Source organism: Hibiscus syriacus, unplaced genomic scaffold, assembly GCF_006381635.1.
Source record: "Hibiscus syriacus cultivar Baekdansim isolate YM2019G1 unplaced genomic scaffold, ASM638163v2 tig00112226_pilon, whole genome shotgun sequence".
Lineage (NCBI taxonomy): Eukaryota > Viridiplantae > Streptophyta > Magnoliopsida > Malvales > Malvaceae > Hibiscus > Hibiscus syriacus.
In genome coordinates this window covers 336360-353863 of record NW_024063274.1, presented here as the reverse complement: position 1 = coordinate 353863, position 17504 = coordinate 336360, and the positions used below count along the sequence as shown (strand labels likewise).

The 17504-nt window shown below is 34.5% G+C and overlaps 4 protein-coding genes across 5 annotated transcripts; 2 read left to right on the top strand and 2 right to left on the bottom strand.

Moving 5' to 3' along the window:
- The first annotated feature begins 727 nt into the window (after positions 1-727).
- Positions 728-2061, top strand: LOC120176121 (serine/threonine-protein kinase WAG1-like). The gene has a single exon (XM_039182620.1). The coding sequence runs from the start codon at positions 739-741 to the stop codon at positions 2020-2022; it is 1284 nt and encodes a 427-aa protein (XP_039038551.1). The 5' UTR covers positions 728-738; the 3' UTR covers positions 2023-2061.
- A 1544-nt stretch (positions 2062-3605) lies between these two features.
- On the top strand, positions 3606-5671 carry LOC120176118 (pentatricopeptide repeat-containing protein At3g24000, mitochondrial-like). Its single transcript, XM_039182617.1, has one exon. It carries the CDS (start codon positions 3647-3649, stop codon positions 5621-5623), a length of 1977 nt encoding a protein of 658 aa, XP_039038548.1. The 5' UTR covers positions 3606-3646; the 3' UTR covers positions 5624-5671.
- A 175-nt stretch (positions 5672-5846) lies between these two features.
- LOC120176120 (sodium/hydrogen exchanger 6-like) lies at positions 5847-11341 on the bottom strand. 2 transcript variants are annotated; one of them, XM_039182619.1, is made up of 23 exons: positions 11274-11341; positions 11036-11206; positions 10905-10956; positions 10744-10803; positions 10630-10654; positions 10453-10538; positions 10252-10363; positions 9210-9272; positions 9094-9113; positions 8921-9015; positions 8573-8601; positions 8445-8476; positions 8297-8344; positions 8137-8197; positions 7961-8058; positions 7794-7869; positions 7658-7677; positions 7461-7558; positions 7274-7383; positions 6970-7053; positions 6458-6555; positions 6190-6272; positions 5847-6062 (listed from the first exon to the last, which is right to left on the bottom strand). In XM_039182619.1, the coding sequence occupies exons 2-23, from the start codon at positions 11202-11204 to the stop codon at positions 6013-6015; spliced, it is 1569 nt and encodes a 522-aa protein (XP_039038550.1). In that variant the 5' UTR covers positions 11205-11206; positions 11274-11341; the 3' UTR covers positions 5847-6012. The 2 variants fall into 2 exon arrangements, with proteins under 2 accessions (XP_039038550.1, XP_039038549.1); XM_039182618.1 differs by having other exon boundaries at positions 5849-6062; positions 6190-6275.
- A 2836-nt stretch (positions 11342-14177) lies between these two features.
- Positions 14178-15795, bottom strand: LOC120176092. Its single transcript, XM_039182596.1, has 2 exons — positions 15417-15795; positions 14178-14520 (listed from the first exon to the last, which is right to left on the bottom strand). The coding sequence occupies exons 1-2, from the start codon at positions 15505-15507 to the stop codon at positions 14399-14401; spliced, it is 213 nt and encodes a 70-aa protein (XP_039038527.1). The 5' UTR covers positions 15508-15795; the 3' UTR covers positions 14178-14398.
- Positions 15796-17504: the final 1709 nt, after the last annotated feature.

The following is a 17504-nucleotide window of genomic DNA, read 5'->3' as shown; positions in this document are numbered from 1 at the left end:
CCGGTTATTCATTACGTTCCAAACTCTTCATTTTCTGTTAAAAATTGATGATATTTCGAGCTTAATGTTAATTTGATGATAGTGATATGATAAAATCTGATCCCTCAGTCTTCATATTAATGTCCAACTTAGATAACAACCATTTTTTAACGGAAAATGAGTTTGAAAATAATGAATGGTCGAATGATCATTTTATAACTTTTAATAGTCGAGGGACTTAATAAAGTAGTACCATATAGTCAAGGGACCCTTTGTGTACTTTACCCTATTTTTTTTTTGTTTTATTTAAAATTCTATGATTGTAGTTTGAGTTTCTCTATTATTATACAATCTTTCATTTTATTTTCTCATAATTTAATTTTTTTATTTCTATAGTACTGTTAGTAATTTCAAATTCAGAGTGAAAATACAGTTTTTATTTTCTTTTAAAAACAAATTTAAATATTATGTGATTGTGTAATAGATTAAAACTAAAAAAAACCCTCACGCAATCAGTTTATACTTAGTAATAATGATATAAAAATAAGAGGAACGAATTATGTTAAACGAAGTGAAATGGTTAAATTATAAAATTTAGTATGATAGAGGGACTAAAAATGAATTAAACTTATATTTATTCCCTCAAAGTTCTCCATCCTTCATGCATTTTCTCATCCTCCTCAGTCCTCTCTTTCAGTCTATATATATGGAGAAATCATAAATAAGAAACCCTAAGCTTGAGCTCTAAGCTCATCAGCCATGGAAGAAGAAACTTATTTTCCCGACACCGATCATCTGGACTTCAGCTTCACTTCCACCATTACTAACAAAAGCTCTCTTTCCTCTAGCGCTCGTTCCAGTTTCAGCTGCAAAGAATCTCCCACTAATGCTCCGACCCTTTACCGCCACATATGGGATCCTCGTTTTGCAGAAATTAAAGCAGCCGCCGCCCTTTCCGCCGACGGAAACCTCCAACTCAGCCACCTCAAGCTTATCCGCCATCTGGGTACGGGAAACCACGGCAGGGTCTTCCTCTGTCAGCTTAAAGACCACGGCGGCGGCGCTTTCGCTCTGAAAGTAATCGACAGGGATTCATTGAACGGAAAGAAAGTTTCCCACGCTGAAACGGAGGGGAAAATCTTAACCATGTTGAACCACCCGTTTCTCCCGACGCTGTACGCACGTATTGAAGCTTCTCACTATACTTGTTTCCTTATTGATTTTTGTCCCAACGGAGACCTTCATTCTCTTCTACGTAAACAGCCCGGGAACCGGTTCTCTTTGCCGGCGGTACGGTTTTTCGCGGCAGAGGTTTTGGTTGCTTTGGAGTATTTGCATGCCTTGGGGATCGTTTACAGGGATCTTAAACCCGAAAACGTATTGTTACGAGACGATGGCCATATAATGTTGTCGGATTTCGATTTGTCTTTAGTCGCTGACGTGTTCCCCACCGTTAATTTCTTCCGCCGCGGGAAACGGGATCGTTCTGTCGGTGGTGGTTGTTTTGGTTCCTCTGTTGGAGCGGCTGACGACGAAGAAGTTGTTTCCGAATTTGTCGCTGAGCCGGTGACGGCGTTTTCTCGTTCATGCGTCGGGACCCACGAGTATTTGGCACCGGAGGTTGTCTCCGGTGCAGGCCACGGTAACAGCGTTGACTGGTGGGCTTTCGGAGTGTTCATTCACGAGTTGTTGTACGGAACGACGCCGTTTAAGGGTGTTAATAACGATGTTACGCTTCGGAACATAGTTTCGAGTAGTAAACAAACGACATCGCTCCACGTGGCAGAAGCGGGAATTTCGGAGGCAAAGGATTTGATTGAGAAACTGCTGGTAAAGGACCCCAGCAAGAGGCTAGGATGCACCCTTGGTGCGCAGGATATTAAACGGCACCCCTTTTTTGATGGGGTCAAGTGGGCATTGATTAGGCAGTACAAGCCGCCGGAGATGGTGGGTGGGGTGGTGGCCAAAAGGGTGCACGTTGGCCGTGTGAAACGGCGGCGATGGTTTTGGAAAGGACTCGATAGTCTGATGATGAGAAGTTAAAATAAAAACATAGTAACTCTAATGAGTATGATTATGTTTATAATCGTAATAATATACCTAAGAAGGATGCTTAGGGTTTTGCTTGTAAAACTAAAGAGCAGATATTATAAGATTAGAATTTACTTCTACTTATTTTATTTTAATTACTTGAATTAGGTAAATATTCCGGAAATAATATCTATAATAGCATCATCTTTCAAAATGATATCCAAACAATATTATATATCAAAATAACATCTTTTTGATAAAGACGCGATGAACGTTTTTCAAAATATTTATTTTGTCATGCACATCTTTACCGACGTGATAGGTTTTTCGAACCATCTTTCCCACGCTAACGTCGTCTAAAACCAAAATTAAAATAATAAGAACAGTAGGTCACATAAAATTCGAAACAATCCATTGATTAGCAATCATAAGAATCCAACACAGATGATTAGCATCATCTAGGCAGAGTGCACCCTTCGGTTTTTTTGTTCTTAGTTGTTGCCTATGCAAGGCAACCGAAGGAATTCATATTCAACTGTGCATTGGAAAATAAATATGAATCTTAAAGCCCATTAGATTGCAGTCCTCCCAAGTGTTCCAATATTCCATGCTCTCTCCTTTTCCTTCTGTTCTGTTTCTGATGAGTTTCCTTGGTTCCTCCTTTTCTACCATTGCCAACCAGTACTCTTCCAGCCGTTCTCCCTCGACTTTAGCTGCATTGGTGACTTTAGCTGAACTTTCTTTTGAAGGCTACGTCTCAGTATGGTGCTCAGCTTCTTCCTATCGGTTTGGCAGCCCGCACAGGCCCAAAACCGGCCCTGAGTCTACGTATGGTTGGCACATCGAGGCTCTTCAGGTTCTCGTAGGTCGTTAAATAGTTAATGGCGTTAAAATAGACTGTTAGTTAGATGTAAAACGACGTTTTCTTGGTGAAAATTTTATTTTATTAAAATTGCATCATTTTTTACGTCGTTAATTATTTAACGTCAAGTGAACCAAATAGGAGAAAAATAAAATTCAATGGCCAAAAACCTCAATATATTAAGCGAACAAAATAGGAGAGAAAGAGTAAAGTTCAATGATGAAATTTGTAATTTATCCATTTTATTAAATAAAATGAAATAAAAACTTAATTAAAAGATATGAAAAGATGATATCATAACAATTATACATGAATATATAAATGTCAATTATAATATTATTCTATCAAATATTTTTTACTATTAATTCGAATTGGACTCAATCCAGACTTTATCTTTTAAAAAACTCGACCTAATTTTATTATTTTTAAACTAACCCAACCAGCCCAGCCCAAAGTATAGCCCTCTTCCTCTCCTTCTCTGACTCTCGTTTTTCGCTAACAAAGTTTCTTTTTACAGAGGAAACAGCCCCGCCAATTGCCGCCGAGCTTTCGAATTCCGGCTAACTAGACTAGAATTTTGATTTTTTTTAGAAAATAAAGAATATTTCCCAGTTCTTTTCCGAATGTTACGGTAACGCCTCCCATGCCGTCTTTCAGGTCCATAACTATTTTTTGTTGTTATTAGGATTTATAAATATCCAGCACCGCCGTTACGTGGTCAACGTTTAAGCCTCTGGGAACATTGAATTCTTTGATTCTCTTCAACGGAAGGTGATGAACTTTATAACAAGGAAATTCAAATGCAAGAGGATCGTCGTCTTCTCTCTACTCAGTGTCACCCAATCTGCTTCTCGATTCAGCACCGCCGCGGTTGCATCCGATGGCCCACAAATATTAGAGCCTTTTTCATCTGGCATCATTCAAGATAAGGACCTTCTTGTTAAGAGTTTGCATCCCTCGGGGACTGGGCTTCATGTCCTTGACCTCCTCGATGAAGGTTCTTTGGAACCCAATCCAACACTCTATCATGTCTTGCTCAAGAAATGCACATTTTTGAGAAAGCCCAAGCTCGGGAAAATCGTTCACGCCCACATTTTGAACTCCCCTTTCCGAGCTGATGCTATTATACTCAATACGCTGTTGAATATGTATGCAAAGTGTGGTTGTTTGGAAGATGCTCGTAGTTTGTTTGACGAAATGCCTGTTAGAAACATGGTTACCTGGACTACCTTGATCACTGCTTATTCTCAGCATGATCGTCCTTTCGATGCTATCCTTTTGTTTCCTCAAATGCTTTCCCTGGGTTTGTTTCCCAATGAGTTCACCTTGTCTAGCCTTTTGAAGGCTTCGGCTGCGCTTTCGGAAGTAACCCGAATCTACTTCCATGGTACTCAACTTCATGGGTTCAGTTTCAAGTGTGGTTTCCATTCCAATGTTTACGTTGGCAGCTCGCTCTTGGACATGTATGCTCGGTGTGGTTGCATGGATGAGTCCCATTTTCTCTTTGATGTGCTAACTACGAAGAACGAGGTCTCGTGGAATGCTTTGATCGCCGGTCACGCAAGGAAAGGCCAAGTTGATCATGCTCTTTGTCTCTTTTTGAAAATGCTTAGGCATGATTTTCAACCCACTCATTTCACCTTCTCCAGCATTTTTGGTGCATGTGCCTACACTGGGTCATTAGAACAGGGCAAATGGGTTCATGCCCATATGATCAAATCCGGTGGAGAGATCATTGCTTTTATGGGCAACACACTCCTTCACATGTATGCTAAATCTGGTAGCATCCAAGACGCTAAAATGATCTTTGACAGGTTGACAAAGCGTGATTTGGTGTCTTGGAACTCCATGCTCACTGCTTATGCCCAACATGGACTAGGCAAGGAAGCGTTGCAATTCTTTCAAGAGATACTGACAGTCGGACTCGCTCCAAACGATATAACGTTTCTTTGCCTTCTCACTGCTTGCAGTCGTGCTGGCCTTTTGGACGAAGGGAGATACTATTTCAAGCTGATGAGGAAATACAACATTGAACCAGGGATTTCACATTATGTTACCATTGTAGATCTTCTCGGTCGAGCCGGTCTTCTTGATGAAGCCAAGAGGTTCATAAATGAAATTCCGATCCAACCCACAGCTGCTGTTTGGGGAGCCTTGCTCGGTGCGTGTAGGATGCATAAGAACATGGAAATGGGCAGTTTCGCTGCTGAACGTGTTTTCGAGCTCGATCCTTCCGATTCGGGACCCCATGTCTTGCTCTCCAATATCTATGCTTCTGGTGATAGATGGAGAGATGCTGCTAAGGTGAGAAAACTGATGAAAGATAGTGGGGTAAAGAAGGAGCCTGCTTGCAGTTGGGTTGAAATTCAGAATACAGTCCATATGTTTGTGGCAAATGATGACTCCCACCTACAGATGGAAGCAATCCATAAGAAGTGGGAGGAAATTAGCACAAGAATCAAGGAGATCGGATATGTCCCCGACACGAGCCACGTTCTTTTCTACATGGATCATCAAGAGAGGGAAGTTAAGTTGCAGTACCATAGCGAGAAGCTCGCATTGGCATTTGCACTCCTCAACTCTCCTCCCGGATCCACAATTCGTATCAAGAAGAATATCAGAGTGTGCGGCGACTGCCACTCGGCATTTAAATTTGCATCCCGAGTTGTTAAAAGAGAAATCATCGTAAGAGATACCAATCGGTTCCATCATTTCTATGATGGGTCTTGTTCTTGCGGAGACTACTGGTAATGCCTGTGATGATTGAATTTATTGACATTCTATTCATGTAGCGTTTTCAAGATCAAAAGAGAAAAGTGTTGCTATATCCTCGGTATTCCGATCGGTACGATACTGATTATATCGACTATGACGCTAATGATACACAAAGAGAAAGGTAAAGGGTTTCCATTACAAACCGATATTGGCACATTTGTCTATACGTTTTCATTTATTTGATTTGAAGTGAAATACATAAACATTTATTATACATACTCTCCTATAAACTCTAACATCTAAAACTTCGCAGATCAATAATAATATGATAATAAGCGCAGCTCAAGCTTTTCCCCGGTAAGTGTGCAATGAAATTCATGTTTATGTACCAAAGAGTTAATTCCTTGTAGCTGCTCTTGAGGACACTATCTATTGGTCATAAACCCTCCCCTTCTAGAACTGGGCATCGGCTGATCTAAAAAATTTCCCGAAAAAAAAACGTGAGATTTACATCACATTGCCATCAAAACCAAAACAGATAAATAACACACACGCATATATATCTCACACAAAATGAAGAGAAGGCTTGGAGTGAATTTTACCATCCTCTTCATCGTCATCATTTTCATTCTGACTAGTGAAGAATGGGGTTAGGTAATTCTTATCTAATGCAGAGAATGATGATGTTCTGCAAGGTCAGATATGGTTTAAATTCAATAAAATGAAAGAAATCAGCTGATTAATCTATAAATGGAAGTTTTTTTTTACATAGCCAACAACCCAAGGGAGCAGTGGTTAAGGCCTCTTGTTGGCATTCCATAGACTTTCAAACTCTGTTAATCCATGCCCAAAAAAAATTCTATGTATTACCTTTTGTGAAACTCTTTCAATTTCATCTTAAATCTGTTTCCAGATGGTCCGTCTTCATTATAAGATGGAGCGACGTATCTATTGTTACCTTCAAAGCTCTGCAACAGAATTACCAGTTAGTACAACAGATGCTAAAATCACTCAACTTTACTCGCTAACCCAAATTTTATTTTGTATAAAGAAATTCACAACAAAACACAGCCACCATCATGATGGCAGCCGCAATTATCCTATTTTGACTTTTTAATTAATTCTCGTCAATTTGAATGGTTCAAATAACAAAAGTAAGCATTGGATAAATTCAACATTCAATGTTGAAAACAAAACCATTGGTAAAGTAAGCATATAAAAAACTTAAACTGTAAAGCTAAGAAAGATTGAAATTGTGAAGAAAAAAGGAGGTAAAAAGTTGAAGAATCACATATTCTAAACATCCACAAAGTTGATTTAGGCCTGAGCTCACTTGCATATTTAATAAAAAATTTAGAGACTATAGTTTTAGTGAAACTTACTTCCCCTAATTGACCATCGCGGCCATCTCCCACAACTTGAAGAGCTTCTAGCATTGTACCTGTTGAACCTCCAATTAACAAAACCTGTGACATTTCGGGAAATATTAACAGTTACTTAAAGGACAAGTATCAATTACGACAAGGCAAACTGTGGTGAATTTATAACTACTGCCCTCAGATCTAAGCAATAAGCACTGAATGGATAAGAAAATTTAGCACTTGCAAAATATAAATTTCGAAATTATTTTTCAATGTATTATGAACAATAGGTCGTGGACTTAAAAGTAAAGTTCTTCAACCATACCGTCAAAACAATGATGGCAGTGGTTGCAGTGAATATAATCTGACCATGTCCTTCTGGAAGATCATGAACAGATTGCAGAGCAAGGGCAAAAGCCATTGCTCCTCGAAGGCCTAATCAAGTTAATAATAATTTAGAAATTTGGGTAGGTATAGAAAATCAACTATGACTAATATAGGATTTTACTTACCACTATACCAGAGTGCTTTTTGGTGATTTAAAGGTATTTTCTGTTGCACAGGACGAAACAAATTGACCAGATATGCACAAGAAAAGACATTGGCTGCCCTAAAGATACAATTACATAACCGCATTAATTATTATTATACACGTGGTCTGTCAACAACATATAGTTTAAAAATTGAATGATCAATAAATCTCATTTACCTGGCAACTACAATAAATAACTGGCATGATCATGAAGAAAGTAAAGGAATAACAATGACACTGAAAACTCAAAGCAGCCACCAAACCTAGGTTCACAAAAATAATAATAATAATAATAATGATGGTGATGGGATACAACTGAGAAAGAGATAAATCCAACATGTGACCAGCTGTGCTTTTCCATTGCAATATCAAAACCCATGTAAATAAATCTGGAAAATTTGAAAGAATCAATTGTCAAAATCAGAAGCTATCACGTGCACAAAGTTGTCAGTTAACATTATATAAATATAACTCCCTTACGTAAATGTCTCAGCCAGTGATGAGATTAGGTGGAAAAAAGCAGATGCAAATCGCTGAGAATTTTCTGACAAATTTGAGTATGTGTAGTGCTTCATCACCTAAAACAAAAAAATTGTTCAACATGATGCATCAGCCTGCAACATATACTACTCAATCAGCAATAGAAGTTCACTTACAATTGCTGTAAACAATATTGACACAATACCAGAGAGGCCGATTCCTTCTGCAAGCATGTATCTAGAAAGGCAAAATATTTTCAGTATTAACTGCCCCATGAATCCATTAAATACAAAAGGTGGGAGGGGGAAGAACATAAAAGGTCATATAATTGCTTACGAGAAATAAGGAAAAAGAACAAAGAGACAGCACTCCAAGTTCTGAAGACTGAGGAAAGCATGATGAAAGATACCATGGTCAGTGATTAAAAAATAATAATGCTAAGAAGCTTCATAAAGAAACCAAAAGATGCAAATGCAATACTTACTTGTCAACATCTAATCCAGCATACTTAAAGAGGTTCTAGGAGTTAAGGGTTAAAGGTATACAAATAATAGCTTGTAATTTATAGCACCAAACGTGGAATATAAATATAAAGTTGATCAGCAAGGATATTAGAGCAGAAACAAATCCAACTCCAACACCTGCAGAGCAACAAGGAAAGTATCTTAGTGCTTGTGATTAAGAGGGCATACAAGTATGGAACGGATAGAACATCAATCAATAAGTTATTAAAAATAAAAGTATTAAGAGTAGATCTCCTATTTGTATAGTTCGGTTTCAAACAAAATTTAGAAAAAACAGACAAAAAGTTGGCAAAAAACAAATATTTACCATGTATTCACTTGAATGATGAAACATACAAAAACATGTTTCCTTTTATTCTTCCATTAAAAAGATTAATTCGCAAGTAGAATATAATGCAAGAGAGATAGACTCAGCAAGTCCAAAAGTTAAGCAAACCTGCAGACATAGAACCGACAAAGGTCTCAAGAAACCTGACAATCACCATAAAGAAGTTCTGTCCAGATGCATGATTTCTTACAAGGGATGTTGTCCTGCATAGAGAAACAAGACTTTCATTTAAACCGAACTAAACAATCAAATCAGAGGACAAGTGCAAGTACATCACATACCTGTACAAAGATATTGCCATCTACACATAGAACCATTCCACCCAGTAAATATTGTGCATGCACGCATAAGATGACAAATACAGAAAACAAGGGACCAACATGCAACAAAAACTTACAGCATCATTTAAGACGGATTCTCCAAAGACCAAAGCATAAAGGTTCACATCAGTGCCAAGTTCCTGCAATTAAGATCATCATACATGGATACAACGTCTAAACAGTAGAAGTGGGATTATTTGTCATGCTAAGATACTACTTCTATATAAATATAACCTTAGATATCTCTATGTCATTATAACTACAAACTGATATCTCGTTAAAACCTTGGATATTGTTGCTATATAAATATTAAAAAGAAAAAAAAACCTTGGTACTACTTTTATTTGTTATGTTGATTGCTTGGATACTACTGCAATTAAGATAATCAATTACAGAACAAGGGCCGTAGGGAATGAAAGTATATCTATGCCTTTTCTTTTTGAATGTAAAAGTCGATGAATTAGCAACTGAAAGAAAGGTTGTGATGCAGGAGCATCCAAGGTTAGTTTAATTAGAATTTTCCTCTCAATCAAGTTGTTTCACCACTATATTATTATTAGAATCCAGTTCCATATTTAAGTTTGGAAGCAAAAAAGAGAAAAAGCTTATCCAACAATATAGGCAATCTAGTACTCTTAATATTTGAAGAATTAAGTTTTCAATATTTTTGGAAGAATAAAATTCGTAATTATTCTTTAACAAGACAATTATTTAGATTTGGTGTTGCATTCACTAATATGCATAATTTACTTTGTTTTCTCTATTCATTTTTGCTTTTTACCAACTTTCTGGGAAGCAAATTCAAATGGCAGAAGAAGAAACCAAATTTGCAATCCTGAGTTAAATTCAGTAATATATTTTCTAAATAAAGATTACAGAAAAAAGTGGTATAATGATACTTCAAAATTGAAAATAGGTGTTCTGCTAGAAGCATGAAATAAGCACAGTTAAATAAGTGAATATTACTATTGTTTCTGATCATCCAAATTATTGCAAGATCTTCATAAATTTGCATATTCAGTGTTGAAAGAGGTGTACGACATGTATTCTAGTTTAATGTTTGTGTTTAACCTAACCCATCAATGATAGGTAACCAGGACGGCAGCACAAAAACCTGACCTGAAATATGGAAAGAACCGTAACAGGGTCGGTAGCTGATATGAGAGCACCAAACATTAGGCATTCAACGAACGGAAGTCCGTACATGAGGTACAAGCGACCACCAATATAGCTGCAAATATGTGGCGTGATTATAAGGTAGTGAAGGGGAATCCTGTGTAATGCGAAAATATCAATATCTTTATAATGAAAGATACTCACACTAAAACTCCTGTAACAACTGAAGCTATCAAAGTCCCTAGAATAGCAAATGTGACAATGGCTCCAAAGTTAGAGAAAAAGGGTTTCTGCAATAAGGCGGTAAAAAGAGGTGAGAATTAAGGGATATACTAACAATGTAAAATTATTAATAAGTGAAAGACAGTATATACTACTTACAGGTGATAAGCTGAACCCTGATTGAGTGGCCCAAACCGAAAGTTAAGAAAAAACAATCAATAAAGAAAAAACTACGAATCAAATGTTTTTATTTATGAAGTAAATTAAGGATATAAGATTATTGGAGGTAGGAGAAACAGGAAGAAGAATTCTTCATGGAAATTGAACCACGCCCTGCAGAAGAAATAAGACACGAAATTCACGGCTACCCAATATATATATATGTATATATATATATATATGATGATAATTATAATGGGAAAGAAATGGAAGACCTGATGCTTGTTTCAGTGTCGGAGATATTAGCAAGTACACCAACGATCAAACCTGGTAGGAAAACGATTTTTCATGAAGAAGGAAACTCAAAATTAAAGATCAGTAAGGCATTGTTGAAAATTTGACTTACCGATAAGCAAAGAAGCGCTGGCTTCAGGTAGATAATAGAATTTGTGCCGGCGAAGGACATGTCCGAGGACGAAAGAGAGAACTAGCATCATAATTTGGAGGAGAATCCCCACTCCGGCAGCCTGCTGCTCCTTTGCCGGGCTCCCACCCACCGCCGGTGAAGTTCCCATTGATTTAACTTTTCTTTGTGGAAAATGGAGAGGATCACGGGGATCAGTGGATCGAGGGCTAGCTAGAGCCTCCCACTACAGTGTCGATCGCAGAATTTTCCCGATGATGCCTTCTTCGTGTTCGTCTTCTACTTACCTTCCTGTCCTCTCCCGGTAAGCTGCGACTTTCTCTATTCCAACTTCATTTTTTTATCCTGTTTAAATTAAATTCAAATTATATTATATGATTGGATAATGAGGCTTAATTAGTATTTGTCAATAAAATAAAGGAAACGGGGTTATGAAATATTTAGAATTTAAATATTTTTTATAATAATTGTTAAAATCGTTTCTAAGTATTAATAATTTTAATAATGTTAGGTCTGTCATTTTTTTTAATAATTTTATATAATTATTGATATCTAATTTATCGATCAATTAATTTAAATCAAATATTGCATATACAAAAATGACCCTCGTAATTTAATTTATTTTGTTCACGACGTTAAAATTCAAATCTGTAACCTTATTTAGAGGTTTTAGTCCCTCAACCCATTAGAACAACTGATGTACAGTAAGTATGTGATTTTATTATAATCATACGTAATTGTTAATAAAATTATGATTAAACTGGACGAGTAAGAGCAACAGAAATATGAAAACTAAATTGAATGAAAAAACGTGTAGATTAAATTAGACTAAATTAAAAAATTATGGATAAAATATGTTTATTGTATTAAAAAAATATGATCTTTATATATGAATGAGATGTATTGACGTAAGCATAAGCACGAACCTTTTGGTATGATGGTTTTTATTGTAAATTATAAATTATATTTATGCTTTTAAAAAGTAATATTTAATTAATATGACAACTGCCGTTGATTAATTATTTTTAGGTGGTTTAGAGGTTGATTTTCCCCCAACAAACAAAAGTGTAGCGATTAAAGCAAGGATGGACTTTATTCCTTTTAAATATTTCTTGGGCAAACTATGCATTTAGTGCCTAAACTATTAGTTTTGGTCAATTGAAATACTAAAACTTTTAATTTTTTTTTAAAATCATACCTAATATTTTGTTTTTATTTCATTTTAGTACCCCATTATTAAAAACTTAACATATTTAGTATCTAAATTATCAAATTTGGTCTATTTTAGTACCTAAACTTTTATTTTTTTTCCAAAACTTAACGTTAAGTTTTTTACGGGTACTAAAATGAAGCAAAAGTTAAACATTCGGTACGATTTTAAAATTTTGAAAATTTAAATACTAAAACAAACTAAAATTAGTAATTTAGGTGCTAAGTGCAATTCAATTCTACATTTATTCAAAATATCTGTAATTATAAAAATAAATGACCATCCATCTCAGTTGGTAGAGCACAAGGTTCTTAACCTTGAGGTCGTGGGATCGAGTCCCACGGAGGGCATTTCATAATTCGGAGGTCTCTTACGGAAGCTGCTCTCAACCTGGTGTTGGGGGTAGCCCACTATCTTACCTCCCCTTTACCCCATACATATGGGAAAAAGGGACATCCATTTTTTTTTATCTGTAATTATAAAAATATATTTATATTAAATAGATTAATTCTTCAATCATTAATTAGGATAGTAGAGTTGAAGAATATTGGTATTTTATGGTAAGGAGAACATGTATATAAATAGATATTATTTTATAATAATCTTATACTATTCAAAAAATATATACATAAAATAAACTCTATTTAGTATACATCATTAATTTAGAAATAATTTTGTATCAATTAGTGTAATCTTATTTTGAATATCACTCCCTAATATTGATTTAACATCTAACCTTGCTTAAGGAATCTAATGACTTATCTTATTAAACCAACTGGTTGTTAGTAATATTGATTTAATACTTTCACATTCGTATAATTAAATGAGGAAAATATACTCCAATTGTCGTTTATTTTTTATAAAAATATATTGATCGATATAAAATTATCAAAAACTTAGAAGATAAAAATAAGAAAGGAGGATTCAAATGAGAGAAATGTATGGATTTTATGGTGTTATATACCTTATTGTTACCAACAACCAGTTGGTCTGATGAGATGGGAAACTAGATCTTTTAAGTAAAGTTAGGGGTTCAAATCCTGACAATTACGAATGGAGTATATTGGTTTAGGAGGGTCGTCATTGCCTCTGCAGTACCAGATCCTGATTAGTCGATAAATATATTGGATATAGATGGTTATACCCAAAAAAATATACATGTTAAAGGAATCGTTTCGTTCCTAGAGGTCATAGGTTCAAGCACCAACGACTATAACAAGGTGATTGCGTGTTCATTGTCAACTGATTGAGAATATTTAAAACATATATTATTTTGTAATTACCTTATCTTAATAAAATAAAATAAAAAGGTATAAGAGGGTAAAATTACAAAAACAACTTAAACAATTAGGTTAATAAATTACTATGAGCTATTGTAATAATTAAGGACGATAATATAAACAAAACGGATTGGACAAGCGATGATTGCACTCTTATGTCCGTCCTATTTTATCAATGAGAATAAGATAAGAAATTACTAAGGGTAAATTATACGTTTAGTATCTAAACTATCATTTTTTATTTATTTTAGTACTTAAATATTTTCAAAATCATATCTAAAGTTTAGTTTTTTTTTCATTTTAATACATCAACGTTAAAAACTTTAGTTTTTGTTTCTTTTTAGTATCCCGTTCAAAATTTAAGATTAAGCTTTAAAAAATTGATAGTTTAAGTACTAAACGTATTAAGTTTTTAACAACGGGGTACTAAAATGAAATAAAAACTAAATATTAGGTATGCTTTTGAAAAAGTTAAAAGTTTTGATATTAAAATATATCAAAATTGATAGTTTAAGTACTAAATATGTAATTTACACTATAGAAATAATGTAGTGTATATATATATAAACTCAAATAAATATAGAAAAAGAATTTTCATTAAAATCTCGCCGTGAGGTTTAATACACACGGGGATTCCCTACAAGATAAATGACCCAGATTCCGAATCAAAATTACAAAAAGAAGAAAACATAAGCCCTCCAATCTCCTAATTTCCCCAAATTTGCAAATGGAATTTGTAAATTTTGTCAATCTAGTCCCATCACTTGGAACAAGATAAACATAGAAGAATCACATTATCTACATCGAAGTCACATGCAAGCAAGAGGAAATTAAAAAGAATGGAAGGGGAGGAATCTAGGGCTTCATGTTGCAGGCTGTGGATTTGGACTTGTCCAGAATGGACCACATGACCTGCACATCTTCGTACGCACATGCCATCACCTCTCCATGCAGATCCATCACGTGCTTTTCATGCTCTGCAAACCCATCAACACAATTATCTATTTAGCCACGTAATGAGAAAAAATCGAATCCATGTCGGTCGAAATTTTTATTTTTTTATTAATTCGAAGTAAATATTATCTATTTAAAAATAATTTTTAATTATTTTTGGTATTCGAACCTGAAACCTCAAGAAATAATAATAAATCTTATCGAGACCGCTTGGTTAACACAAAGTTCTTATATCCTATTCAATTAGTTTAACCGGTTTTCATTATATATCGTTAAATCATTTAAATCTATTTTTAACAATTTGATCATTATAATCAGGGACAGAAGCAAGAATTTATGTTAAGGGGGTACGAACATAAAAAAATATTAAAACCGTGTGAGATTATAAAATCTCATGAATTACAAAATTAAATAATTCATATAAAATATAAAGAAAACATGTAAAATACAAGATAATTTTAAATTTTTAGGTAATACGACCACACCTCATCACACTCGGTCCATCCCATAATTAATATTCTATGCACATAAACTATACGATTTAATTATATTGTTAATCTTAACTGGTTCATTGGGAATAAAAGAAACGGAAAATAATGAAATAGATGGATTATACCAAACTATACAAAATGGTAAAATTACGCTCTAGTCATCCTACAAATTTTATAGTTATAAATTAATACATGTTAGGTTCATCAGGAAGAAAGGAGACGGAAAAGAGTGGAACCGATGGACAAGACATCATTAGATGACTAGAATTCTAGCCAATTTATATAAAATTAAAAAATTACGCGTTAGTCCTCTAACAAAATTTAAACTTATAAATGAGTACGTTTCAAAATTAAATTGTTATCATAAAAAAGACGAAATCGAGATTTTAGTCCTCCAAAAAATTACAGAATGGAAAAGAGATGTGTACCTCTATGGGACTTCTTATCCCTGGGTTGCTGGTTGAAGAAAGTGCAACCTTTTTTGAACGGGGAAGCGATGGTTTTCTTCCAAGAAGCCATTAATGGTGCTTTAAATGGATATCAAATCCCTAAAAGTATACTATTTCCTGTATAAGCTTTGGATCGAAGCTCTGCTTTTGCTTCTGCTTTGCTTTGGGTTATCAATCTCCCTGCAAATTTCCTGCACTTCCCTTTCTCTGTATTGGCTGCCTTCTTGAATAATTTGGTCAACCCTAAACCTCTCTTTTGTGTATATATGCGCGTGCAGGAAGCAAGGATAATAGAGAGAGAGAGAGAGAGAGAGAGAGAGAGAGAGAGAGAGAGAGAGAGAAGGAAAGGAAAGCAGAAGGCAAGATCCGTGGGATGAGGCTACAGACCACGAAGCTAAAGAGAATGAAAACATCACCTTCCTTGTTTCATGTGGTTTTATTTTTTCTATTTCTGGGTAAAATACATTCAAGGTCACTCAATTACTAGTTTAATTACAAACGGGTTACTTTTCTTTAAAAATTACAATTTAGGTACAAACATCTGCCGATGAATATTAAGCGAAAAAATAACGTGATTTGGTATAATAATAGTTTTAGTGTCTAAAACTGATGGAGTTTATCAGTTTGATTTTAATTCAAAATAATTTAATAAATCTAACTGTTTATATTTAAAATTCTGTTAATTTAATCTTTGTTATTCTCTAGTAAGTTTTACATTATTTTTATAGAATAATAACAATAACTTATTATTATTATTATATGGTGAAACGCAATATTCAAATGTTGTTTTGGTCTGATGAATTTACTTGATTTGACAGTGTTACAAAAATGGCTAAATTAATGAAAATTCTAAATATAAGCACTTAAATTTATTTAATTAGAACTAGATTAATATAGTGTAAAAGTTTTAAAGATTGAAACTATTATTATACCATGTCACATTATATGTTTTTTTTGATAAATTTTAAATCTAATCTTAATCTTACTCAGAGAGAAGTGGAAGAGAGACTCTGGAAAAAGAAAAAGAGTACTTCTAATGAATATAAAATTTATAACCTAATAGAATATGGGGAACAAATATATTTACTCATTTTTGTTTTAATTTTAAACGCAAAATAACATGTTTATAATACCATTTTGATTAAATGACTAACATGTAATTTTCAATTAAAGAAGTGACATATTTATAATTGAACTAGTAACGCAAGACGTATGATTCTCGACCATACGATACTGATTTATAAAGTCCGTTAACTATTAAAAGTTATAAAATGGTCATTCGATTATGAAGTATTGTTTTGTTGAGTCCCTCGATTATTAAAAGTTACAAAATAGTCATACGACTATTCGTTTCGTTCCAGAATAGTCCTTTTTCGTTAAAATATTGACGGTTATTTAAGTTGGATGTTAACATGATGATCGAGATATGATAATCGTTTAAGTTTTTGAGATCAAATTTTATCATGTCACAGTCAACAAGTTAACGTTCAGCTCATAATATCATCCATTTTTAACGGAAAAATGATGAGTTTGGAACATAATAAATAGTCGGGTGACTATTTTGTAACTTTTAACAGTGGAGGGACTCCACAAAGCAACAATATATATTCGAAGAATCCAATTTGTAACTTCTAATAATATAATGACTTAATAAAACAACACCCTATAGTAGAGGGACTTGGCGGCTATTTAGAGCGGGGAATAATGAGAGAAATAAGATTTTGTATTCCTGTAAAATAAGGTGATTGGATTAGGAATCTGTATAGTGACCAACATTTGAATATGACTTCGCTTAATGTAATTTTAGGATCAAATTATACAGGTAAATACATTTTTGTCCAATTTGCTTGCCTTCGCTTAATGTTGCGATCTGGAAATTTTCATATCGTCAATACGAAGAACAAAGACATACAAGACATTCCGGGACTGGCGCCTCCGGCACCTGAGAGATCAAGATAACGGATGCGGTTCAAGCTTACGTTTGAGTAGATCGGAGTGGTTGTTTTTCGGTCTAACCGGTCTCATCCGATTATACAATGGGATCAAATATGCAAGCTCTTCTCAGCT